Source organism: Prionailurus bengalensis, chromosome D4 (genome assembly GCF_016509475.1).
Source record: "Prionailurus bengalensis isolate Pbe53 chromosome D4, Fcat_Pben_1.1_paternal_pri, whole genome shotgun sequence".
Lineage (NCBI taxonomy): Eukaryota > Metazoa > Chordata > Mammalia > Carnivora > Felidae > Prionailurus > Prionailurus bengalensis.
The window spans coordinates 93,764,764-93,788,894 of record NC_057359.1 but is presented as its reverse complement, the minus strand read 5'-3'; the positions used below and the strand labels follow the sequence as shown (position 1 = coordinate 93,788,894).

General features: G+C 61.9%; 2 protein-coding genes across 3 annotated transcripts; both read left to right on the top strand.

Moving 5' to 3' along the window:
* The first annotated feature begins 8,568 nt into the window (after positions 1-8,568).
* Positions 8,569-13,916, top strand: ENTPD2 (ectonucleoside triphosphate diphosphohydrolase 2). Of its 2 annotated transcripts, XM_043566808.1 has the most exons (9): positions 8,569-8,731; positions 10,001-10,118; positions 10,638-10,788; positions 10,972-11,131; positions 11,212-11,439; positions 11,897-12,151; positions 12,233-12,352; positions 13,131-13,265; positions 13,340-13,916. In XM_043566808.1, exons 1-9 carry the CDS (start codon positions 8,615-8,617, stop codon positions 13,541-13,543), a joined length of 1,488 nt encoding a protein of 495 aa, XP_043422743.1. In that variant the 5' UTR covers positions 8,569-8,614; the 3' UTR covers positions 13,544-13,916. The 2 variants fall into 2 exon arrangements, with proteins under 2 accessions (XP_043422743.1, XP_043422742.1); XM_043566807.1 differs by having other exon boundaries at positions 11,897-12,352.
* A 1,785-nt stretch (positions 13,917-15,701) lies between these two features.
* On the top strand, positions 15,702-21,598 carry NPDC1 (neural proliferation, differentiation and control 1). The gene is made up of 9 exons (XM_043566810.1): positions 15,702-16,036; positions 18,687-18,833; positions 19,929-20,063; positions 20,157-20,330; positions 20,420-20,486; positions 20,563-20,647; positions 20,733-20,812; positions 21,044-21,140; positions 21,231-21,598. The coding sequence occupies exons 1-9, from the start codon at positions 15,925-15,927 to the stop codon at positions 21,297-21,299; spliced, it is 966 nt and encodes a 321-aa protein (XP_043422745.1). The 5' UTR covers positions 15,702-15,924; the 3' UTR covers positions 21,300-21,598.
* The last annotated feature ends 2,533 nt before the right edge of the window (positions 21,599-24,131 follow it).

The following is a 24,131-nucleotide window of genomic DNA, read 5'->3' as shown; positions in this document are numbered from 1 at the left end:
CCTCGCTTCACTTAACTTTGTTCGTTAGAAGCCAGTCCTCAGTCCAGTCCTTTCTCAAAGGGGTGGGAGGGGAATCAGGCACCACCTTTTCAAGGAAAGAGAATCAAATGATCTGTGCACATCCGACAGTGCTTGCGTTGTTCGTAAGAAGGGACAAGATCCCGCTCTAGATTGTATTTAGTGTGTCTTGAAATAACTGGGAGAGCCAGGGACGACACCTTCCCAAGAAGGGAGGCGCAGGCAGACAGGGTGAGAACAGGAAAAAAAAGTTCGATCTTTAAGAAAAAGCAAAAAAACCCCAATAAGGTGATAGAGCTACATCGGTAATCACAACATAGGTGGATGGGTTAAAGTCTAATAATTGTCAGATTGCAGTTTTACGAACTCAGATAGCTGTTTTAAGAGACAGACCTAAAATATGGTGTCAAAAAAAAAAAGAAAGAAAGAAAACCTTGAGTGGTTGTGTTAATATAAAACAAAACATATTTTAGAGCAAAAGACATTGCTAGTGATGAAGAGAGTAACTAATGATAAAAAGCTTGGGGCGCCTGGGTGGCTCAGTCGGTTAAGCGTCCGACTTCAGCCAGGTCACGATCTCATAGTCCGTGAGTTCGAGCCCCGCGTCGGGCCCTGTGCCGACAGCTCAGAGCCTGGAGCCTGTTTCGGATTCTGTGTCTCCCTCTCTCTGCCCCTCCCCTGCTCATGCTTTGTCTTGCTGTCTCTCTCTCCTAAACATTAAACAATAAAATAAGAAAACAAGGACAGTGAGCTGAGCTGTTACACCCCAATCAGAATAGCTAAAACGAAAACTAGTGATGACACCATGTGCCGGTGAAGATGTGGAGAAATAATCGCCCGTATGTTATTGGTGGGGGTGCCAAGTGACATACCCGCTCCGGAAGAGACTTTGGTAGTTCCTCTAAAAACTAAAATTAACACGCGGCACCTGGGTGGCTCAGGGGGTTGAGTGTCTGACTCTTGATTTCAGCTCAGGTCGTGGTCCCAGGGCTGTGAAGTTCAGTGTTGGGCTCCGTGCTGAGCACAGAGCCTGCTTGGGATTGTCTCTGTCTCCCTCACTGTCTGCCTCTCCCCCACTCATGCTTCCTGTCTCATTTTCAAATAATAATAATAATAATAATATAGAATACCACATATGATGGTTTGTTAATTTTATGTGTCAACTTGGCTGGGGTATGGTGCCCACCCGTTGGTCAAACAGCTATTTACATATGGCTGTGAAGGTATGCATTAGATATGTTTAGGATTTACATAAAGCAGATCGCCCTGCATAATGTGGATGGGCCACATCTAATCAGTTTAAGGCCTTCGACCCCCCCCCAAAGAGGAAAGGATTCTGCATCTGGAGACGCTCTTTGGGCTCAAGACTGCAACGCTGACCCTCCCTTGAGTCTCCAGCCAGCTGCCCTGCCCTGCAGACTTCGCACTTGCCAGCAATTACTTTCTTGGGCATTTATCCCAGGACAGTGAAGACATTTTCATGCAGGAACACGTGTTCATAACAGCCTTACTGGTAATAGCCCCAAACTAGAAACTACACAAGTGTCTTTCTCTAGGTGATTAACCGAACAGAGTAGATTCACCCACACCCTGGAATACGATTCAGCCATAAAAGGAAGGAGTCATTGCTGTGCTCAACGATGTGGATGAACTTCAAGGAAGTTGCTGAGCGGTAAAAGCCAACCTCAGAAGGAGAGGTTGTACCTGATCCGTTTACACAACAGTTGTGAAGTGACACAATTACAAAGGCTGAGAACTCGTGTGGGTGTGGCTAGAAAGGGGTAGCGTGGGAGCGTCTCGTGAAGGTCAGTTGAGTTTCTTGCTGGTGGTACACGTGGCTGCGAGTGATAAGACTACAGAGAGCCACACGTGTGCGCACGCGCAGACACGTAAGTGCATGTAAAACGGGGAATACGGGGGCGCCTGGGTGGCTCAGGCGGTAAGTGTCCCGATTCCAGCTCAGGTCATGATCTCACGGCTCGTGTGTTCAAGCCCCACATTGGGCTTGGTGCTGATGGTGCACAGCCTGCTTGGGATTCTCTGCCTCTCCCTCTCTCTCTGCCCCGTCTGCACGTTGTCTCTCAAAATGAATAAATGAATCTTTAAAAAAAAAAACAAACACAAAACACAAAAACAAATTAAATGCCCACCTAGGGCACTGGGGAAAAGGTATAAAGGATTTCCGTGCACATCTGGGCTAAATTCTTCTACTAACTCAAGCTATAAATGGATATATGTCAAGACTTGTCAGAACAGTAAAAAAAAGAATTGTTGAACCTACCATCACAGTTGGAAATTTAATATACGTCCCTAATAATTGGTAGGCTGTGGTAGTTTTGAACACTACTAATAATTTGATGTCATGGGCAGAATTAGATTAACGCGTTAGTCAGTCTTACTAACTGGAGAACGCACATTCTTTTCAGGCGCACGCGGAACAGGTCTAACTATTTACGACCACATGCTGGGGAAAAAGCCAGTCCGACAAATGTCAGAATATATTTGAGGATGGCTCTCAGACAGACCTCGCGCTCCAATCGGGATGCAGGGAAGTTCCAAGTCAACACCAAAAAAGGGAACCAGAAAGAGCCCAGACTTCTGGATATTGAAATACACACACCTAAACAGCTCATGTGTCAGATAAGAAAGTCCAACGGAAGTGGAAAAAATTGACCTAAATGGAAGCGAAAAGCATACAGCAGCCAACATAGACAAGAGGGAGATGTATCCAGACGCTTAGATACTCACATCAGGAGGGAAGAAGGCTAGTCAGTACTGAACTGGGCATTGAATGTCAGAATTTCAGAAGCCGGAAAAAGACCGAGCAGAATAAATAACAAGGCATATGGAAGGAAGCAATTATACTTAATTTTTAGTGAACATTTACTACATACTTGCTACTTTTCTCGATACTGGGGAACAGACAACCGAAACAGACACAAAAATTCCTGCTCACATCATACGCTCAAGGTGGAGTGAAAGAGACGGGAGTACAAATCAGCGAAACAGAAAACAGGCCTCAGAGAGAACATCGCTGAAGGGGAATGCGTGGCTGAGAAGACCGACACCTGGCCAGAGGGGTCATCCGGGGCGGACATCAATGCTAGAAACAACATGACCTGTGCGGCAGGAATTAGGCAGATACTAGCAGCTCGTGCCTGTCCGCCTGAGGTGGATGCGTCGCAGGGGAAACTCCAGGCCTGCGCGCTGCTACAGGCAAGTTCTCAAGGAACAGATAATGCAGATGCGATGTAACTTTTTCCAGAGGTTTGCGATGCTAATATAACCCCGATGGTCAGACCGAAGAGGGACTTCACAGGAAAGGACAAGTACAGTCTAACTCACTGTGAATCTTCAGAATAGAACTGTCACAGGGCGGGCGGGGGGTGCGGGGGGGGGGAGCTTAGCTGGTGGAGCATTTCCGCTCAGGTCATGGTCCCAGGGTTTCTGGGATCAAACCCCGCATTGGGCTCTGTGCTGAGCATGGAGCCTGCCTGAGATTCTCTCGCTCTCCAAAAAAAAAAAAAAAAAAGGAATAAAATTGTGAGTTATTTTGCGAACCACGGGAAAGCCATAGGCACATCCAACGGGAAGGAGGGGATGTTGTGTTATGAAGACGCTGGAAGCTGGGAGGCGTTTTTCTGAACCCACGTCCACTGGAGAGCAGCAGGGGGTCGGGGTGACGGCCACTGGTGAGCGGCGGGAGGGGGGGGGGCGGGCTTCTTGCAGGAGAGGCGGTGCATCTGTCCCTGGCGGGGCGGGAACCGGGATTCTTTCCCAAGGACACTCTTCCGTGGAGGTTGCGCTGGGGGCTCCTTCCCGACGGCGCAGCGCCCCCTTCTGGCTGCGTTAGCGAGGTTTCTCCGGGAATGTGCCCACGCAACGGGTGTTTACGTTCAGGGCCGCTTGTGGTTGAAATACCGACAGGGTTTTTCAAGGAACTTGGTAAGCCGGTTCGAGAGATTTCTGTGGAGGAGCTCAGGGCTCCAGCCAAAGAAGCAGGGAGAGGGGACTTTCCTCCCAGAGATCGAGACGCGCTAGCGCTCCCTGGGTGAATGCCCTGTGGTGTGGGCATGGGCCCGTGTCTGCAGACCCGCCGGGGGCCAGGCACGCCCCGCCCGTCAGGGCAGAAAGGCCAGCCCACGGGATACAAGGCCCGGGACGACCGGTTCCCCAGGCGGGAGAACGGGAATCGGAACCCCTTCCTCTCACCCTCCCCAAAAAACACGTCCAGGTGGATCAGACTCACAATCAGCAGGACGCCAAAACCTTTCGATTTTTTCCCCGAAGTTAATTCACTTACTTTGAGAGAGGCACAGACGGTGTGAGTGGGGGAGAGGCAGAGAAAGAGAATCCCAAGCAGGCTCTGCGCGGTCAGCATAGAGCCTGACGCGGGGCTGGAACCCATGAACCGTGAGATCATGACCTGAGCCAAAACCAAGAGCCTACGCTTAACGGACTGAGCCCCCCAGGCGCCCCTCGAACAAAGCCTTTACAAAGCGAGTTAGGAGAACATCCTACGACCTCCCGGTAGACTACTCACACGAGACCCCATAGGAGCAGAAAAGCAACACATCTGGACTAATTCAGAGTTTCCATGACTTCGCTGCCAGGATGAACGTTCAGAGTCTACATAAAGAATGCCTGCAAGTGAATGCGAACACATAAACAACCTCTAGAAAAGGCAATAAGGGCCTGAACAGGCACTTGCACAGCAGACAGGAAAAACACCCCGTCTCTTCAGAAACACAGGAAGCGCCACAGAAATCTCGAGGGTCCATGTTCACCAGCTTCTCACAAACCGTCAAGTTGTGACGTCAATTCCAAACGTCGGAGAGGACGCAGGGGAACCGACAGTGTGGGTCTGGTCTTGGGAGTACCGGATGGCGCCCTCATTTTGAAAACAATGTAGTGTTTGCTGGGGATGCTCACACACATGCATACAACCACCCACTTGTTCCTAGGAAGTTCCCCCAGGGAAATGCGTGCAAATGCAAATGCAAAACAAAACAAAAACAAAAACCAGCCTGGAGCTAGAGACGCCTGCGTGTTGTGCTCATGCTCACGCTCAGGCACTCGGATGATGACGTGCAGGCTTCAGGGGAGCCAGGCCAGAAAACGGTGCGGCAACCACAATAAACCAACCACAACTTCAGAGGTCTACGTGGACGGACCTCAGAAGTCACTTGAGCGAAAGAAGCAAGTTACAGAACCATCTGTGCAGCACGTAAACATAAACTGCGGTCCAGCACCAGGAAACGCACCGGATATATTTATTTAGGGGGAAAAATATATATGAACGCAAATGCGTGGATAAGTGGAACACTATAGAGAGAAATATGAGACTAACGAACGTAAAACCCAAGCGAGTGCGTGGCTCTGACTGGGGCCACGGAGGGGTCTTTGATGTACCCGTTCCCCTCTTGTGTGTTTGTTTGGTTTTAAATAGGTTTCACGCCCAGCGAGGAGCCCTGTGCGGGGCATAGGACCCATGACCCTGAGAAAAAGACCTGGGCTGAGATCACAGCCGGATGCTTAACCCACTGAGCCGCCCAGGCGCCCCCGTGTTGTTAGTCTTCCCACCGTGCACAATTGCCCCACCTGCTCTCCTGTGTGTCTGCTGTGCCTCACAAGGCGCCACAGCCTTTTCCCCTTCCCGGGGTCCCTTTGGTAGATCCGCTCTCCTCAGGACAGGCGGTGGGTGGGCCTCCCCTGTGCCCACACCGTGCGGTTCAGGAGCACCCCTAGCTCACTGTGCATGCACGGATCCTGGTGCACAAGTGTTTGCTGAATGACTGAATGAGCACGTGAAGAAAGGGAGCAGTGAGTTGTGAACGTGAATGAAGGGAAGGGTCACCAAAGTGGACTCTGGATGTGGCTGGAAGGGGGAGCCAGAGCCCTAAAGGCCAATCACAGGAAGAATCATGACTTACAGGCCCCACCAGGGAAAGATGCGCACTACCTCTCCTATGGGAAACCCACCCCCTGAGACCCGCCAGTGGCCGTCACTCTGAACTCTCGCTTTTCTCCAGTGGACGTGGGCTCAGAATAACCCCTTCCTCCGTCTCCTCCGTAAAATAGCATCCTCTCCTTTCTTTGTCAGATCTCTGCCTGTAGTTTTGCTGGAGTTTGTAAATGCCCAACTGCGATTCTGTCATCCCCAAATACACCAGTTTTTGCTAGTCAAATAGACTGTCTTATTTTTCGGGTGAACAGAGTGAAGGGCCTTTACCGGTTAAGAGCTTTCAGCCATAAGACGCGGCGCCTCCCAACGGGGAGACTGAGGCAGGCATCGCCAAGATGTCCGTGGGCCTCAGCAAGGGTCCGCGACCTGGGAGGTCTGGATCCCTCCGGCTGCACCTCTCTGCAAAGGCATTCCTCTGCCAGGACCCAGGGCCAGGCCACATGTAGCACATCTGGAGCCCTCCTCCCCCCCGCCCCCAGTCACCCCTAGGTTCCCAGAGGCCCCTCCCATGGTGAGTTCCTGCCAGGAGCCCCCTTTCGTGCCCCCCAGCCCACCTCCCACTCAGGAAGGACGTCTCTGCACCAAGGAGGGAGGTTGCGGCCCCGGTTCTGTCTCAGAGAGAACTCACTCTCAGGCTTCGTCCTGGCTGCCCCCTGCTCCCTGCCTGCTTTCCTTCTCTTCCGGGACTAATCTGGGCCCTGGGCCATGAGCCCTCCCGCATCCAGGCCTCCACTACCCTGGCCCCATCCTCTCCCGGCTGGTGGGTCTCCGTCCGAGGACCAACCAGAGCATCAGGGAACCCTGCTTGGGCTCAGTGCGGTGAGGTGTGGGGGCCGGGAGGGGGGCCAGCACAGGGTGGGCGGGCCTGTAGGCAGCGCCCCGGCTGCCCTTTCTTGCGCTGGGCTTCCTGTGGGCCGCCTTTGTCTCTTTCTTTTCAACTTAATCTGCAGGCCTCTCCCTCCTCTGGGCTCTCCCTGTGGAAGAAAGGCCTAGAGGGAGGGGCAGGGGGGTGCCCGCAGAGCCAGAGCCCTGTGCTGGCCACACCCGGAGACTCTGCTGGGGCCCAGCCAGACGGGGTTGCGAGCAGGCTGAACCATCTCCGGGATTCCCACCCTTTCTGCTGTCGGGGTCCAGAGCTGAAAGAAAAGCTCCTTCACTAGGCCAGTGACACCAGCCCCTCAGCCTGGGCAGCATCCCAGCCCAATTGTTCCTGCTGGTTCCAGCCAGCTCGGGTGCTGCCCAGACCCTGTCCCCATCAAAGGCCACCCTTTGGCCACCACCTCCCTGCCCCCAGTCACTGGCGCTCGGGGTGGTCTTGCCACATGCCTCCCTGCTGTTACGTGGCTGGGATTCTTGGTGCCGGAATTCCTGTTTTGCCTAAGGCCCCGAGTGGGGGTGGCTCCCGGCCAGGGAAAGGGGTGATGCTTGGCTAGGCTGGCTCACAGGGTGCCTGGGGAGTTAAAGCACAGAGGCCAGACGTTTCAGGGGATTAAGGGCAGAGCTGAGGTCTAGGGCTGGCTGAGCGCTTCCCTATCCCAGTCAGCATCCAGGGACCTGTTGGCGGACAACCAGGGCCGGGAGATCTTCTCCCTTATCTCCTTGCCCGGTGCACAGAGGACCCTCCTCCTGCTCCCCACCCCCTGCCCTCCCCAGTCCAGGCTTCTGGGCACCCCACTCTCCAGGCAGAGGGGCTGTCAGTGATGGGCCAGCCCCTGAGCCAGGAGACTGGCACTGGTCCATATGAGCTTGGGTTCTGGTCTCTCAGTTCACTGTAAGCGTGACCACCCTGCCCCTTTCTCTAGGTGTGTCCTCACCTGTCACCTTGGCACCAGGGCTGTGTGTGGGATAGGTCTGGCTTCATGTTGCTTGGCTGCCCAGCTTTGAGCCCTCAGCACCTTGAGGGCAGGCCCAGACTGGGTCACTCTGATGTCCCCAGGGCCTGACTGTACATTTGCAGCTACCTGCCCTGTGGCCTACAGCTGGGTCAGCACCATTGGCTGGCTGGCCCTTGATTTCATGGAGAGTACGCCAGGACCCCAGCCGGGACCGGTGCAGCTCCTGTCGCTAGTGGTGGCTCCTTCCGTCAGGATCAGGCCGGAGAAAAGCTGGCCACTCCGGCAGCCTGGCCCTCTGAACGAGGCTGCCTGAGAGCCAGCCCAGCCCACCCTTCCAGGCCAGGCCTCCTGCCTAGACTCTCCTGGAGAGGGCTGGGGTTTCTCTAGGTCCTGCCCAGGGGAGGTGGGGGGAATCCCCCAGTGCCCACAGGCCGACCCTGGTAGCCAGCACGAGGGGTCAGGGGGACGCGGCAGAGGGGACGAGTGTCGGAACTGGGCGGACAGGAAGCAGGAGGTGCTCGATAGCCGCGACCGGGGGCGCTGGGAGGGGCGGCGCGGGTGATTCAGCCGACACTTCTCCCACCTGCGCTCGCGGGGCGGGCGGGCGGTGGGCGGGGCGGCCAGTCAGTGGGCGGTCCTGGTCCGCCAGTGGGCGGTCCTGGTCCGCCAGTGGGCGTGGCCAGCCGTGGCCTCTGTCCGCGCCCCGCCCTGGGCGCCTACCCCCGGGCCCCGGGCCCCGGGCCCCCAGCTCCCTGCCGCCCCTTCGACAACGCCTGGTGCGCCCGCGCGCCCGCCCATGGCTGGGAAGGTGCTGTCGCTGCTGCCGCCGTTGCTGCTGGCCGCGGCGGGCCTCGCCGGGCTCCTACTGCTGTGCGTCCCCACTCGAGACGTCTGGGAGCTGCCCGCCCTCAAGGTGCACGCTCGGGCATCCGGCGCAGTCCGCGGAGTTGCGGGCCCCGGCTGGGAGGCTTGGACCCGAGCAGGGCCAGGCTGCGCTCCCGCGGCAGCCGGGGACCCCCACCCGCGCTGCGCTGCGCTCCTGGCCGGGCGGGGGGTGGAGTCCCGGGAACTCCCCGCTCGCGGTGCCCGTCGCGTAGCCTGTCAGGGACGCGGCCGAGAAGCTGTCTCTCCGCTCCCCAGATGCAGCCCCAGGACGCCCCAGGCTGCGGCTGGACCCGCCGCCCCCAGCCCTGTGCTGCGCCCCAGGGATGCATACCCTCAGGGTTCAGTCAGATGGGGTGCGGCGGGCGTCAGAGCGTAGGGACCCCTCCCCACCCACCCGGTGGCCCTGACATTGCGGGGTCTGCCCTTGAGGGGCGCCCGGTGGGAGGACAGGCCCGGCTGGTCCTAGAGGCGTTGGGGTGGGCTAGGCCAGATCTGCTCCCGCCAGGCTCCTGCAGTCCTGCCGGCTCCCTTGACCCTTTATTGGACTGGTAGGAAGAGAGCTTTGCTGGGGACATGTGGGTGTTCCAAGCCCCAGCAGCCCAGGATGGGAGGTCGCAGCAGTGGGCGCTCTGTAGCCAAGGGCCACAGCTTGGGGGGTGCTGAGGCTGGGGGGCTGGTTAGCCCGCTGATGCTGCTGTTCCCGGGTTGGGGAATAGGCCTGGAGAGGCCCCTTTCCCCTGCTCAAGAGGGCACGGGCTCCAGTGGGGCTCTCAGTGCTGGCAGCCTGGCCCTTGAAACTGCAAGGAAGGCCCACGTGGCCCCTCTCAGCTCTGCAGGACTCAGCTCAGAGGTGCTGGCCTTGAGGCTCAGGGAGGGGGTGTCTCCAGGCATGCTTCCACATCCTGAGGCTGGGCTGAGGTCAGAGAGGTAGGGACACAGACGTGGAGAAAGCGTGGGTGCAGGTGTTCCTGCAACTGGGTTTCTCTACTGCAACCTGGGGACCTCACGTCCCTAGGGCGTTTCCGAGGGTGGTCCCGGGACTTTTCTGACACCGACACAACCCTTCGGCTTGCCCTTGCCAGGAAAGTTCCTGCAGTCAGAGGAGAAAAGGCTCCTGGCTGTCGACCCCTGCCCCCATTCTCTCCCCTACCAAGCCGTGTCTCTGTGGTCGTCCCTGCCGCCTGAACCCCAGTACTTCATTCTGGAGGTTCCAACCTTGCCACAGGGTGGGGGTGGGGGGAGACCCGGGGAGCCAAGGGGCGTGGCCTCAGGTCCCCACCCTCACCCCCATTCCCAGTACGGCATTGTCCTGGACGCGGGCTCTTCGCACACGTCCATGTTCATCTACAAGTGGCCTGCAGACAAGGAGAATGACACAGGCATCGTGGGCCAGCACAGCTCCTGTAATGTACGCGGTAAGGCCCCCTGCGCCTGGACACCGGCTCCACTCACTGTAGGGCCTCAGGCGCCCTCTCTGGCCTTAGCCTCTGAAGTCAGGCGCCTTGGCTTGATGCCACTGGGGCCTGCTCCAGGGAGGAGCTGCAGGAGCCTCCAAAAGAGGCTGGGACCTTGGGCCTGGGAGAGGCTACAGGCAGTTCATTCTAGAAAGTAAGCCTCAGGCAGTGACTGGGAGGTTTGGGCTTTGCCTGGCCCAAGACTGGCACACCCAGGCAGGCCCCTTGGGAGGCTAGGCCAGATTGACAATGCCTAGTGCTTTATCCTGGCACCTGGGCCCACACCCATGGGCGGGCAGCAGCCTCAGAGACTGGGTGGCCCAAAGGCAGGTAGGCCCTTTTGTCTCTGAGGGCTTAAACTGGGAAGGTGTGTCCAAGCTGCCACTGGGCTTGGGAGCCCAAGGTCCCCGGCCCTCCTGGCCCATGGCTCTTCCAGGGGCTGGCTGTCAGGCTTGGGCCCATCTCCCTGTCCCCCTCCAGGAGGGGGCATCTCCAGCTACGCAGACGACCCTTCCAGGGCTGGCCAGAGTCTCGTTGAATGCCTGGACCAGGCGCTTCAGGAGGTGCCCAAGGAGAGCCATGTGCACACGCCCCTCTACCTGGGAGCCACAGCAGGCATGCGCCTGCTCAAGTGAGTGTGCCCTTGGCCTTCCTGGTCTCCACAAGAGCCTCAGCATAGGGTGGGCCCCACACACCCTCAGCAGCGGCCCTGAGCAGGGACCCACACGGCCGACCGGCCACACACGGTGCACCCCAGCAGCAGGATCTTGGCTCCCTGGCGAGGATGGCCCTCAGAGTCCTCCCTGTGTTACAGCCTGACCAGTCCCGAGGCCTCGGCCAATGTGCTCGCGGCTGTGACCCGGACGCTGACCCGGTATCCCTTCGATTTCCGTGGTGCCCACATCCTCTCGGGCCAGGACGAGGGGGTGTTCGGTTGGGTGACGGCCAACTACCTGCTGGAGAACTTCATCAAGGTGGGCCTGACGGTCAGCCCAGCGAGCCAGGGGGTGTGGCACCCACCCACCAGCTGACCCCCACCCTCCGCTCCCCACAGTATGGCTGGGTGGGCCGGTGGTTCCGGCCAAGGAAGGGGACGCTGGGGGCCATGGACCTGGGGGGCGCCTCCACACAGATCACCTTCGAGACGGCCAGCCCAGCCGAGGATCCAGCCAATGAGGTCCGGCTGCGGCTCTATGGCCAGCACTACTGCGTCTACACCCACAGCTTCCTCTGCTATGGCCGTGACCAGGTCCTCCGGAGGCTGCTGGCTGGTGCACTCCAGGTGCCCCACCACCCCTGGCCCGCCTGCACCACTGTGCCCTCCTGGAGGGAGGGGGGTGAGAAGAGATGGGAGCTGAGGGTTCAGAGCAGAGCCTGGACCGAGGAGGGCTCCTCCGGCAACAGGAACCAAAGCTGGGTTGTAATCAGCTGGCAGGATAGATGCGAAGGGATCCTTCCTGGGGAAAAGCCAAGTGGTGGTGGTGGGGGGGGGTCTGGCGAGTGCCTGACTGGGGGAAAGGGGGGCCAGGGCCAGGTCTCCAAAGGCCTGGATTTTGTCCAGCAGATAAAGGGAAGCCATAGATTGCTCCTGAGTGCAGAAAGCGATGTTGCCCAAGCGGGACTTATGAGAGACTCAACAGGCAGGCCCTCTGGGGAGGCTTTCCAAAGGCCCTGGGCAAGGGGTAGCGGGCAGACTCTGGAGGAAGAGTGATGCCTATCACAGCCCTACATTCCCCTAGACCCACGGCTTCCACCCTTGCTGGCCGAGGGGCTATTCTACCCAAGTGCTGCTTCAGGACGTGTATGAGTCTCCGTGTACCGTGGCCCAGCGGCCCCAGACCTTGAACAGCAGCACCCGGGTCAGCCTGGCAGGGAGCAGCGACCCTGCCCTCTGCCGTGGCCTCATCTTAGGACTCTTCAATTTCTCCTCCTGCCGCTTCTCCCGATGTTCCTTTAATGGCATCTTCCAGCCCCCAGTGGCTGGGAACTTCATGGTGAGTCCAGGGGGTGGGAGTGGGGCGGGTGCCCTGTGGCGTGTGGGGCCTGCTCATGGGGAGACCGTACCCCCCTTGCAGGCCTTCTCTGCTTTCTTCTACACCGTGGACTTCCTAAGGTCTGTGATGGGGCTTCCCGTGGCAACCCTGCAGCAGCTGGAGACAGCCGTAGTCGCCGTCTGCAACCAGACATGGAGTCAGGTGAGGCCTACTCCCGCCTTCCCCGGGGTTGCACAGGAGGCCCCGGTCAGCTGGCATCATGCCTCCCTGAGGCCCGACCCTAGAACCGAGATCTGGAGGACAGAGCGAATAGCAAAGGCCCGTGGCAGCAGGGCGCACAGAGGGAGATGGGGTGGGGACTGGTTGCAGCGGGAAGGACCGGCGGAGTTTAGGGGTGGGGAAGCCACACTTTGAAGACAACACCTAGGCTCCTGGGGTCTGCCCCCGGTTAGACGCTGTTACCAAGTAAAGGAAGACGGGAGCGCTTGCTCAGGCGGAGTGTCAGGTGTCTGCCAGACCCCGGGAGAAACACAGTGTCTGTGGGCTCTGGTGGTGACCGAGGCCCCGTCCTGTCTTCTCTGGGTCTAGTCGCGGGCAGACTTAGGGGGGGCGGGGAAGCGGGGGACAAAAGGCCAGCCCAAGGTCCATGCGGAGGGCCTGGAGCTTCTCCTGTTGCCCTGACCACGGGCTAAGGTCGCTGCCAGCCTGCTGCGCCCTGGGTGGTCATCCCTGCTGTGCCCCGGGGGGCCCACCTCCGGGGCAGGGGTGTCCACGGCCATCCATCCACAAGTCACACTGTCCTTCCTGGAGGGCACAGTCCTGCCCTGGGGGGAGGGGGAGAGGAGGTGGCCCCTCTGGCCCCTCACTGCCCGTGGGTGTGTGTTGGGGGGAGGGGTGCGGCACACCGCCGGCCACCGCTCCTCGTGGGCCGGGACCTCCAGGTGGCGGCCTGCCCGACAGTCTCCCCCGCGCGTCCCAGCTGCAGGCTAAGGCTCCAGGGCAGCGGGCCCGCCTGCCCGACTACTGCGCGGGGGCCATGTTCGTGCAGCAGCTGCTGAGCCGCGGCTATGGCTTCGACGAGCGCGCCTTCGGAGGGGTGACCTTCCAGAGCAAGGTAGGAGCCGGCGGGGGTGGGGGTGGGGGACCCCCGGGTCGCGCGGAGGCTGAGGCCGTGCCCCTCGCCCGCAGGCCGGGGACACCGCGGTCGGCTGGGCGCTCGGCTACATGCTCAACCTGACCAACCTGATCCCCGCCGAGCCGCCGGAGCTGCGCAAGGGCACAGACTTCAGGTCCTGGGTCGCGCTTCTCCTGCTCTTCGCCGCCATGCTTCTGGCCGCCGTGGTCCTGCTGCTGCGCCAGGCGCGCTCGGCCGGGGCGTCGAGCGCCATCTAGCGGCGGGCCGGGTCCCGGCTCCCGTCCCACCCGTGACGCCTCCGCCCCCAACGCTGCTCCGGCCGAGACTGGGGGCCGGGCCCACGGGGGACCGGGGTGGGCGAAGGGAGCCACCTCCGGCCCCTGCCTGCCTGCTGCAGCCTTCTCCAGCCTCCAAGGTCTCCTGCTCCTCCCCGCGCCCCCCCCCCCCACTTCCTGGGGGTGGGGGATTCAGACCTCCCCGGAGCCCTGGGCGGGTGACTTCAGGACTGGGTGTCTAGGGACCCCCACCCCGCCCTCGGGAGTCTGGGTCCGCATCGGGGCGGTCAGAGCCCACAGGCTGGGAACGCAGCGCTTCCTTGTGACAATTTTGTAATAAAAGCTTCTTCCTAGAGCAGCGGAATGTTCCTAGGGTGGGGCCTCCTTGCTGCTGCCTGCCCTCCCTCCCTCCCCACAGCTATGTTGGCCAGGAAGGCCTGCTGCTGGTCCCCAGGGTGGCCCCGGGCTCCTTCTCCTTCCTTCTTCTCTGGGCCCGGACCGGAGCGGTGAGGGAACCCTGGTCCCCTGGTCCCCTGCTCCCAGTGTGTGGCCTGGAGTAGCTGTGGGGTGGCCGAGCCAACACAGATCCCGTGTCCCCTGAGTCTTCTCCGGCCAGCAGTGCCCTGATGCACAGATCTGCATCAGTGACCCAAGCAAGATTGGAGCTGGGCCCTGGCCTGGAATTGGCCTGGGGGTGGGGGTGAGGGCGGGGAGCGTGGAGGTGGTGGAAATAGTGGGCAAGGCAGCTCTCTGGCTGCAGTCAGTGCTGGAAGAGTGAGGGGGGCGGTGGACAGACCCTCGGCAGGAAGCGGTGTTGGGGGCTGTTGTGATCAGGACCAGGAGGGCCTCGGGGCCCATTGCTTAGAGAGACGAATCCCATGAAGAGGCTGGGCTGTAAAGCCCAGGGGCCACCACACTGGGACGCGGCTCCCTTCCTGCCTGGGTGTGGTCTTCCACACCCCCAAGAAGCACCAGGTGCCCCCACCTGCCGCTCCTGCAACCTCCTCCCCCAAACACTGTTGCACTGTTTGTTAATTTAATTTTTTTTTATTTAAAAAAAATTTTTTAACGTTTATTTATTTTTGAGACAGAGAGAGACAGAGCATGAACGGGGGAGGGGCAGAGACAGAGAGGGAGACACAGAACCGGAAGCAGGCTCCAGGCTCTGAGCCGTCAGCCCAGAGCCGGACGCGGGGCTCGAACTCACGGACGGCGAGATCGTGACCTGAGCTGAAGTCGGACGCTTAACCGACTGAGCCACCCAGGCGCCCCTGTTAATTTAATTTTTTAATTTTTCCCCAGCATGGGAAGGCATGGTCTTGCCTATGTCTCCCTGCCCCCAACCTTTCTAGAGAGTGAGTGCAGACACCGTTTCTGTCTGGTCATTGCAGCGCTTGAGGGCAGCGCTTGCTCTGGGGTTTTGAGCCATTTCACGAGCCCGAGGGCAGCCAGCCCTACCTTTGGGATTGTGACACAAAGGGCTGAGAAGACGCATCGGGTGTGGAGGCTCACCCCTGTTCTCTCGGCAAGGTGAGCCGGAGGGAGGTTTCCAGGTGGCAGGGGTGGCTGTGCTCTCTGGAGGCAACCGGTGCGCTGTAAGGGTGTGCATCCATAGGTGCGTGCTGCCACGAGGCCTCAGGGAGCTAAAGGCTGTCACCTAGGGACCGTGGACAGCTCCCAGCCGCTCCAGGTCGCTCTTGCCCCCTGGCGGCCTCACTAAGAGCAGCCGCCCCATTCCCCCGAGCGGTCACCAGCACCCGCCTGGTTCTGCGAGGGTCTGCTGCTGTCCGTGTGTCCCTGAGGGCCCAGGTGCGGACGCACCTGTCCACCCGTGTGCGCCTGGTGTCCCTGTGTTCCTGGGGCTCGCGCCTCCAGGCCCAAGGCAGGTGCCTCGCTCCAGCGGGGCGGAGGTTGGGTGGGAATTGACGACAGAGAGGGGACCCGAGGGAAGTGTGTCCCGCGGAAGCCCACCCCAGGCCTAGACGGGTTTGTGGAGGACAGAGAAGGCCCCCGGCTGCAGAGGCCACAGAAGTCGGGGCGCCCCGAGGCCCCGAGCGAGGAGGTGGAATCGGAACTAGAGGAAGGGGGAGGGGGCGCAACCTGGAGGCGCCGGCCCGCCCCCGCAGGTGGAGCGCGCAGGCGCACTCCCCGAGCGCCTCCCGCCGCCGCGCCTGGATCCCGGATCCTTTGCCGCAGCGTCAGCGCCGCCGCCGCCGCCTCTTTTCCGCCTCCTTTCCTCCTCCGTCTCCGCCTCCGCTCCCTCCTCCTGCTCCGGCTCCTCCGCCTCCCGGACGCGGCGCCCGCAGCCCGCGCCGAGCCCCGGGCCGCGCGGTGCCATGCTGCCCCGGCGGCGGCGCTGAAGGATGGCGACGCCGGTCCCTCCGCCCTCCCCGCGACACCTGCGGCTGCTGCGGCTGCTGCTCTCCGGCCTCGTCCTCGGCGCGGCCCTGCGCGGTGCCTCCGCCGGCCGCCCGGGTGAGCCAGCGCGTCCAGCGCAGGCCGCGGGGTCGCCCGGGGGCCGGGGAGCGCTCGGCTGCGCGGCGCCGCCGCCCTCGCCCGGCCGCAGGCCCCGCCTCGCCCGGGATGGGTAAACAGGCTGGGCCCGGAGGGCGCGGCGCCCTAGGGGCCGCCGAAGGGCTCCCCCGGATGGCCCTTTTCCTGGGTTCCTGGCGGCGAACCCGAAGTTCACGCGCGTCTGGCCTTTGTCTCTGGATCCGTGGGCTTGTTCTGTGTGTGTGTGTGTGTGTGTGTGTGTGTGTGTGTGCCTGTGTCTGAGGAGGGTTCTCTCCGGGTGGGCCCGCCGCTGGGAGTCTGTCCTGTGCGCGTCTGTGTGTGTGCGCTTCTCGGCCTCCGCGTGTCCGGGCCTGGCTCCGGGTGCCCGCCGGCCTTGCTGCTGGTGTCCGTCCTGGGGACTGCCTGTCCCCGTGTGTCGCGTGGCGGTGGGGACGAACCTTACCTTGCTGCGGTGGGGGAGTCTGAGTTGTCCCAGGCTTAGGGGCTTGTTCTGGCCTCAGTGGGGCAGGAGGGCTACCAGTCTGGAGCTTCCTCCCTCAGCTCCTGCCCTGGAGGGCCCCCTTATGCGCTAGGGGCTGAAGGGCACCCCCCAAGGCATGCTCCGCAGAGCCTGAGGAGCCCAGCGTCCTGGGAGATGGGCAGTGAGGCTCCAGGTCCGAAGGTCTGCGGGAACCCAGGATCCAAAATGCACCCCCACTCCAGGGCTGAACTGGGAGACTGTGCTCACACGTTCATTCGCTTCTCCTGGCAGCAGCACAGGAGAGGTGCTATTCTTAGCGCATTTTACAGGTGAGAAACCAGGTACAAAGAAGTTAAGTGCCTGGTCGGTGGTACAGCTGGGGTGCCAGCCTGGGCCGTGTGGTTCTGTGGGAGGCCTCCAGAGGCCTCTTGGGCATAGCACCCCTGGACAGGGGGCTGGGGCACGGCTGGCCAGGGATCGTGAAGGCTGCCTGCTGAGAAGCTGACACTAGAGCACGAAGGGTGGGGCCTCCCGAGGAAATGCAGCCTCTGTGCTGAGCCCCTGGGCCGGGCAGTTGCTGTCCCGGCTGCTGATCAGCCTTATGCTCTCACAGATGTGGGATGTGGTGCCAGCCAGTCTCCAGCTGCCGCTGTTCCTGGGACCTCATCCTGCGCCCGAGGCGGGACTGGGGACTGTCCCTGGGGCCTCGTCCTGCACCCGAGGCGGGGGAGACTTTCCCAGGATTAGCGAAGCAGCAGCCATGTCTTTCTAGGCTGGAGGACTGGGAGCGGAGGGAGGCCTCTGCAACCCAGACCCTGGCACCAGCTTTGCGCTTTGGGCCTCTACCCCTGGCCTAGTGCACTCTGGGTTCTCAGCACCAGGAGCAGGGACTGTCTGGCTTCTTGGGCACCCAGCTGGTGGGTGGGGTCCAGACTGATGGGCTGACACAGGCTTAACGTTTAACTAGCCCACGCCCCAGGCCGGCTTTCTGATACCGGTGCCTGCTGACCGGAGGTAGTGCAGGATGGGGTCCCCGGGATGGGAGTCTGCCTGCTTGCCGCAAGGACTGCTGGGACTTCCTGCCTACAGACAGGAGGCTGGGAGTATCAGGTTACCAAGGAAACCAAGTCAGGCCAGCCAAGGTCTGGAGAAGGACAGGGCCGGGGAGTCCCTGATCCCTCACATACCTTGGGCTCTAATGGTCCTCCTGCAGTAAATGTGTGTGTGTGGAGGGGGAGGGGGGGCTAGGTAGAGAGGAGTAGTCCTAGTCCTCCAGAGATGCCCCATCCCAGCCTCCCCAACCAGAATTGATGGGCCCGCTGGGTATCTTCCGGGGTCCTCTGGCTCTGCTGCTCATACCTGGGGCCAGCGTCCCAGGCCTTGGGAGATTCCCTCGTTTCGAGGCAACTCTCCTGCATCTGAGAAGGGAAACGGGCGTGGAGGCCTACTAGCTGCGTATACAGGACTCCCCGGTCCCTGGCAGCGTGGCTGCAAGAGTGAGCCTGGCCTGGCTTCCGTATTTCAAGCAAGTCAGATTTGCTGACCCTATTCTAGAGCTCCCCAACCCAGCAGCTTCTCTGTGCTCTGGTGACAGGCCAGAGGTCAGACGCTGGAGGAAGGGCTGTCTTCCCTTGTTCTGGGCTGTCTTCCGGCTCTGCTCTGGGGCTGGGGGATGGCGTGCTGGGACTTGCAGGACAGTCCTGACGTGGTGGGAGAGGTGGGCGGCCAGCATCCTACGCTGTCCCTGTCAGAGACGGACCTGGGCCCCACCTTCCGGGGCTCCCAGTCTGGATGGAAGGTCCGGGGCTTGTTCCGGGCACGTGGCAACTGCAGGCAGGACCCGGAGGGCTGCACGGCCCTGGCCAGGAGCGCTGTTGCAACCAGTGAGGGAGGGCTTCCTTACAGGGCTGGCTCAGGCCTCCCAAGTGGACTCTGGGGAGTGGGTGGGGCAGGGAAGTTCCAGCAAAATGTTGGGACTGCTTGTCTTCCTGGTCCTGGTTTCTGGCTGTTGGGAGGAAGGGCCTGCCCAGAACAATGGCCGGAGCCAGGCCAATGGGTCAGCTCAGTGGGGGAGGAGTGGCCAGGGCGGTACTGTCTCTGCGCAGGGGCTGAGCCAAGCAGGGCGGTGACCCGGCTCTGCTTCCTTCCTAGATGCCGCTGTCTGTCCTGGGAGCCTGGACTGCGCCCTGAAGAGGCGGGCACGGTGCCCCCCGGGCGCGCACGTCTGTGGGCCCTGCCTTCAGCCCTTCCAGGAAGATCAGGAAGGGCTCTGTGTACCCAGGATGCGCCGGCCTGTGGGTATGGGAGAGAAGGATGTCCTCCCCCCTCCCCTGTCCTGACACATTCGCCACTCAACCTCGGCTCCTAGGTCCCTTGAGCTTTGTCAGGTGCCGGAGACTCTTCTGTCTCCGAGTAGCCCGGTGATCTTTCCAGATAGCCCCAGCCCAGAGCCTGGCAGTGTGCCGAGGCCTGGGGCAGTTAGCCCCTACCGGGACAAAGGGTGTGTGGTGTGAAATGCTGGGGTGACTCCAGGAGAGAAGGGGGCTAGAGCTCCCCAAGTCCTATCCCCTGGGCTGCCCCGGCTCCTCGCCCAGGGTGACCTCTTTCTCCGTGGCTCACTCACCCTGTGCCATCCATGTGGCTTACCGACCGATCTGAGCCCAGGATGTCTGGACAGCCAGCCAGATGCTGAGTGACTTCAGGTGTGAAGGGGATTACAGAGGGATGCCGGGGGAGCTGAAGTCTGGTGGGGCAGGAGGACCTTCCTGGCTGTAGGGGAGGCAGGGGAATGAGATGTACAGGCTTGCTTCTAGAAGGAGGCAGGCGTCCTGCTCTTTCGATGCTGTGCAGAGTGTCGGCCTGGAGCCTCTGTCTGAGCTGTGGAGCCCACGGCAGGGACGGGGAGGAGGAGCCGAGACACCAGCCCCACTCAGAGAGCTGCCCTCAGTTCCTACTGATGACCTGGGGAGGGGGGGACAGAATGGGGCCTCTCCCCTCTTCTTGAGGAGCCACTGCCTGTCTTGGTAGAGAAGGGGTAACAGGTAGGGCGAGGAGCACCCTAACCCTTCTCCTCCTAGCCTCTGCACGTTCCCCTAACTCCTCCGCTCCCTTGCCCCCACCCCCGCTTTCCTGGGAAAGCTGCCGCTCCTGTGGACTGCCTTCGGCTGTCACCATGGCAACTCAGGATGGCCGGGGCTGGCAAGCTGGTACCTGGTCCTCTGGCCACCACCGGCCCCTGGGAGGAGCCTGGAGGGAGAAGGAGGCCTAGGCCTGGAGTCTGCTTCCCGGACCGGCCTCACCTTCTCTGGAGGGCCGCCTGCAGCTGGCGTTGCCAGGGATGGGCTAGGAGCCTCTCCATCTGATGGCTCCTCCCCCCACCCCCCACCCCCCCAGGGGACAACCTGCCCAGGACGAGACTGGAAGACGAGATTGACTTCCTGGCCCAGGAGCTGGCCCGGCAGGAGCCCCGGCACTCCAGGCTCACGGCCCAGCCCCAGCTTGAAGGCGGACAGCAGCACCTGGAGCCCGGTGAGCCCCGGCCGGTCCCCCTGCGTCTCCCCACCACTTTTGGCCCCCCAGGCTGGTCCTGTGCTCTAACCGAACCCCGCCTTCTCTCTGCAGCCGCCACCCTGGGGCTCTCAGAGCGTCGCCAGGGCCCCAACCTGGGCCTCCCCTCCACTCGGGGAGCCCCGGCACCCACGGTCCACACATCCTTGGGCTCCCCTGTGTCGTCTGGGCCGGTGCACATGTCTCCCTTGGAGCCCCGGGGCGGGCGCGGTGACGGCCTCGCCCTCGGTAGGTCTGCGGGTCTGTAGGTCGCGGTGGGTGGGCCGGAGGCAGGGTCCCGCCCAGAAGGCCGTCCTCACCGCACCCCCTCTCCGCAGTGCTCGTCGTGGCGTGCTCGGTAGCCGGCGCGGCTGCTCTCGCGGTGGCCGCTCTCTGCTGGTGCAGGTGAGCGCGGGGCGGGCCGGGCGGACTGGGGACCGCGGGCGGCGACCCCGCGGGTCTCAGGCTCCACTCCCCGCAGGCTGCAGCGAGACCTCCGCCTGACTCAGAAGGCCGACTACGCGTCCCCGCAGGCGCCGTGCTCCCCAGCGACGCCGGGGATCTCGGTGCGTGGCCCCGCCCCGCTGCCCCACCGCCCTGGCCCGGCCCCTCCCCGCCGCGGCCTGACCTCCCTGCCCTCCCCCTGCACAGCCGGGCGACCAGAGGCTAGCGCACAGCGCCGAGATGTACCACTACCAGCACCAGAGGCAGCAGATGCGGTGCCTGGAGCGGTGAGAGGCCCCGCCCGGTCTGCCGGTCCCCATACCAGCCAACCTACCCGGCCCGGCCCTGCCGGCTGCGGCTCGCCCCCCCTCCTCCCCCCGCACCCCCCCCCCCAACCCCCCAGCCCCGCCGCCCCTGCCCTTGGGCTCTGGGGCCAGACGCTCTGAGGCCCCCCTTGCAGCCCGGGCCACCGGTGCTGGAGGGTGTGGGAGGACCGAGCCGTCCTGCCCCCCACCCAGGCATAAAGAGCCGCCCAAGGAACTGGAGTCGTTGTCGTCCGACGAGGAGAACGAAGACGGCGACTTCACGGTGTACGAATGCCCCGGCCTGGCCCCCGTAAGTGCTGGGGCCGGGGGTGTGGGGGGCCACTTACTGCCTCCTGGGCCGCTCCCCCGTGCACCCCGAGCCTGACACTGGCCTTCACAGACCGGAGAAATGGAGGTCCGGAACCCGCTGTTCGATCAGTCGTCGCTGGCCGTGCCCCTGCCGCAGTGACCCGAAGGCCGCCGCCCACCGGCTCCCGGACCGCGCGCGGCCCCGGGTGGGGAGGGGCAGGGCTTGGAGTTTCCCCCTACAGAGACCGTGTGGAAGGTGGGCGTGCTTGTGGCTGGGCCAGGGCACCAGGGCGGGAACCCCTCATTGAGCAGACTCAGCCCCGCCTGCCAGGGACCACGTTCCCCTTGCACCTGCCCTCTGGAGTGGGAACCGCAAATGAGGGGATGGGGCGAACCCCCTGAAGACCAGGCGCGGATGAGGCACCCTGGAGACAAAACCATTAAAATACATTTCAAACCCACCATCTTGGCGTGTGCTGGAGACCGGCCTCCGTCCCACCATCTGGGGCTGCGGGGGATGGGGGCGCAGTGGGGACCTGGGGCTCCTCCCACGCCCCGAGGGTGGGGGAGGGGCATCTCTGCCCCCTGCTGGGGAAGAGAGGCTTTATTTTTCCACCAACACGGAGGACCACCCTTATCCGGTTTCCCCCGTGGGCCTCACCCCTACTGAAATTTCTCTCTCAGGTTGGGGAGGGAGGGGTGAAATGTGGGGCCAGGCGGGTCTGGAGTTGGTACCACCCCCTAAAAGAGCCCATTCCGTGTATGCTAAAAAGGGCAGGGGAGCGGGGGAAGTGGGCGCCCACGCACACCTGGCAGTGGGCACCCGAATGCCATTCTGCAGTTGCCCACCTGGGCCAGAAGGCGGGGAAGAAGCAGGCGCTGAGTGTGGGTTTGTTACAGGGACCACAGAGACACCTGGGCCCCTGCAGCACGTGGGCACGGCAGGCAGAGGGACCTGAGGGCCGCGGGCTGCACGCAGACCAGGGTGGAGCAGGTGAGGGGGGAGAGGTGGCCGGGGCCCTGAGTGTCAGGAACTGGGTCTTGGCCCACACCAGCCACCCACCCGGGAGCAAGGATGCCGGTGGAGGGGAAGAGTGACCTTCAGGTGAAGGTTCAGAGCGGGGGTGAGGGGGACCGCGCTGTGTCATCAGAGGTGTGGAGGGGTTTCAGGGAACAGGAGGGCCTACTGCAGACGCGGACAGGGTGCAGGGATTGGACCCGTCTGCCCCACTGAGGCTGGGGGCCGGGGGGAGAGGGTTGGGCTCAAGAGAGGAATCTGAATTTCTTTTTTAATGTTTACTCGTGTATTTTGAGAGAGAGAGAGAGAGCGCGGAGGAAGGGCAGAGAGGGAGAGAGAGAATCCCCAGCAGGCTCCGTGCTGTCAGCTCAGAGCCAAACGTGGGGCCCAACTCACGAACCGTGAGGTCCTGACCTGAGTCAAAGTCACGTTGAGCCACCCAGGCACCCTGAGAATTCTGAACTTCAGGGGCGACCCTGAGAGAGGGAGACGGCCGGGTTCCTGAGGAGAGACCGGTGGGCTGGGCTGGGGGAAATGAGGTTGCCCCTGCTCGGAGCACGCGGCCTGTCCTAAAAACGTCTGTCTCTGGGGCTAGTGCCCACAAGGCTGGGAAGTCCTTTCCCCCCACCCTGGCTCCTGGGCTGTGGCCTTGGGCTGGCCCGCAGCTGGGAGCCTCAGTTTTCTTTCTGTGCACTGGTGTGGGAGATGGAAGGAGGCAGGTGCGGGGAGCTGGGAACCTGTGTGGGTGAGGGCAGGGTGACGATCGCATGTTCACTGTTGCTCACTCTGCGCCTTCAGGGGAGATAGCCACGGAGGGAAAGGCGTGGAGGGTCCCAGCCTCTCTCAGGAAGGCCCAGGCGGTCTGCATTGCTGGCTGGCTCCTACATACTGAGGGCCAGGAGGTTCCCCTTGAGCTCTGGGGTCAGGCCCGGTGTCGGGACCCTTGCCTTTCCCGCTTCCTGTGGCCTGACCTGGGCAGGAGTGGCCACCAGGGCTTTGCTAGCTTCTGTCCCCAGCGTCCTTGCTGCCTGCTCCCCAGGGCCTCCGACAGGAGGGTCCTTCTTCCTGGGCAGCTGCAGTGAGACAGGAACCGGTATGTCTGGGCCAGGGAAGCAAGGGCAGGGGCTGGGGTCCTCCAGGCAGTTGGGTCTCCCTTGGCATAGGCCCGAAGCAGCTCAGCAGCCCGCTCCCTACCTGGTTCAGGCCTTCCACTGGCCTCAGGCGACCTCAGGCAGGGCCAGTCCCTGCTTTTGCCTAGACTCCAGCCACCCTTTTTCCCCACAGGCCCAGGATACAGTGGGCTGCCCTGGGGTGGGGGCTCAGGGCCCAGGAAAGCTCTGTCTCCACAGGGACTTTGGAGACCCCGATCCTGGGCGAGGGGCCCATTACCTTCCTCCATACCACCTGTAGCCTCGTATCCCCGCCACTGTGCCTGTTGCCATCCCAGGGCCCCTGACCACGAACAACCTTCTTGGCACAAGAGGCTGATCCCATCTCTGCCCTCTGGCCCGACCCTGTGCAGAGCCCTCCTGCTTTAGCTCTTTACCGACCTTCCCCAGCTTGACACTCTCCTTGAGCATAGGTGACGAAAGGTGACGTTCTCACAGCCCAGCAGAGACTCCGAGGTGACACCCATCTGTGGGGGGATACCCCCACCTCTGCCAGACCCTTACCCTGCAAGAGTGTGAGATCACGTTTGGCACAGGACGTGGGGTGGTCCCTTAGCCAAGACCCTATGAAGTGGGCACTTGCTATGTGCAGACCCCAGGAGGCGACGCCTTCCTCCTGCAGTTCAGACACACTTCCCTGTCCCCCTGGGTGGCTGGCTGGGCTGGTTCCGGATCCCAGTCCCCCAGCTGCACCCCCACCCCGGGTTTCGTGCAGAACAGAAAGAGACGAGGCAAACGCAGTGCATGGGCATCTGGCGCTGGTCTTGGATGAGGAAGTGAACGTGCTCCCGGCCTGGGCGGCCTG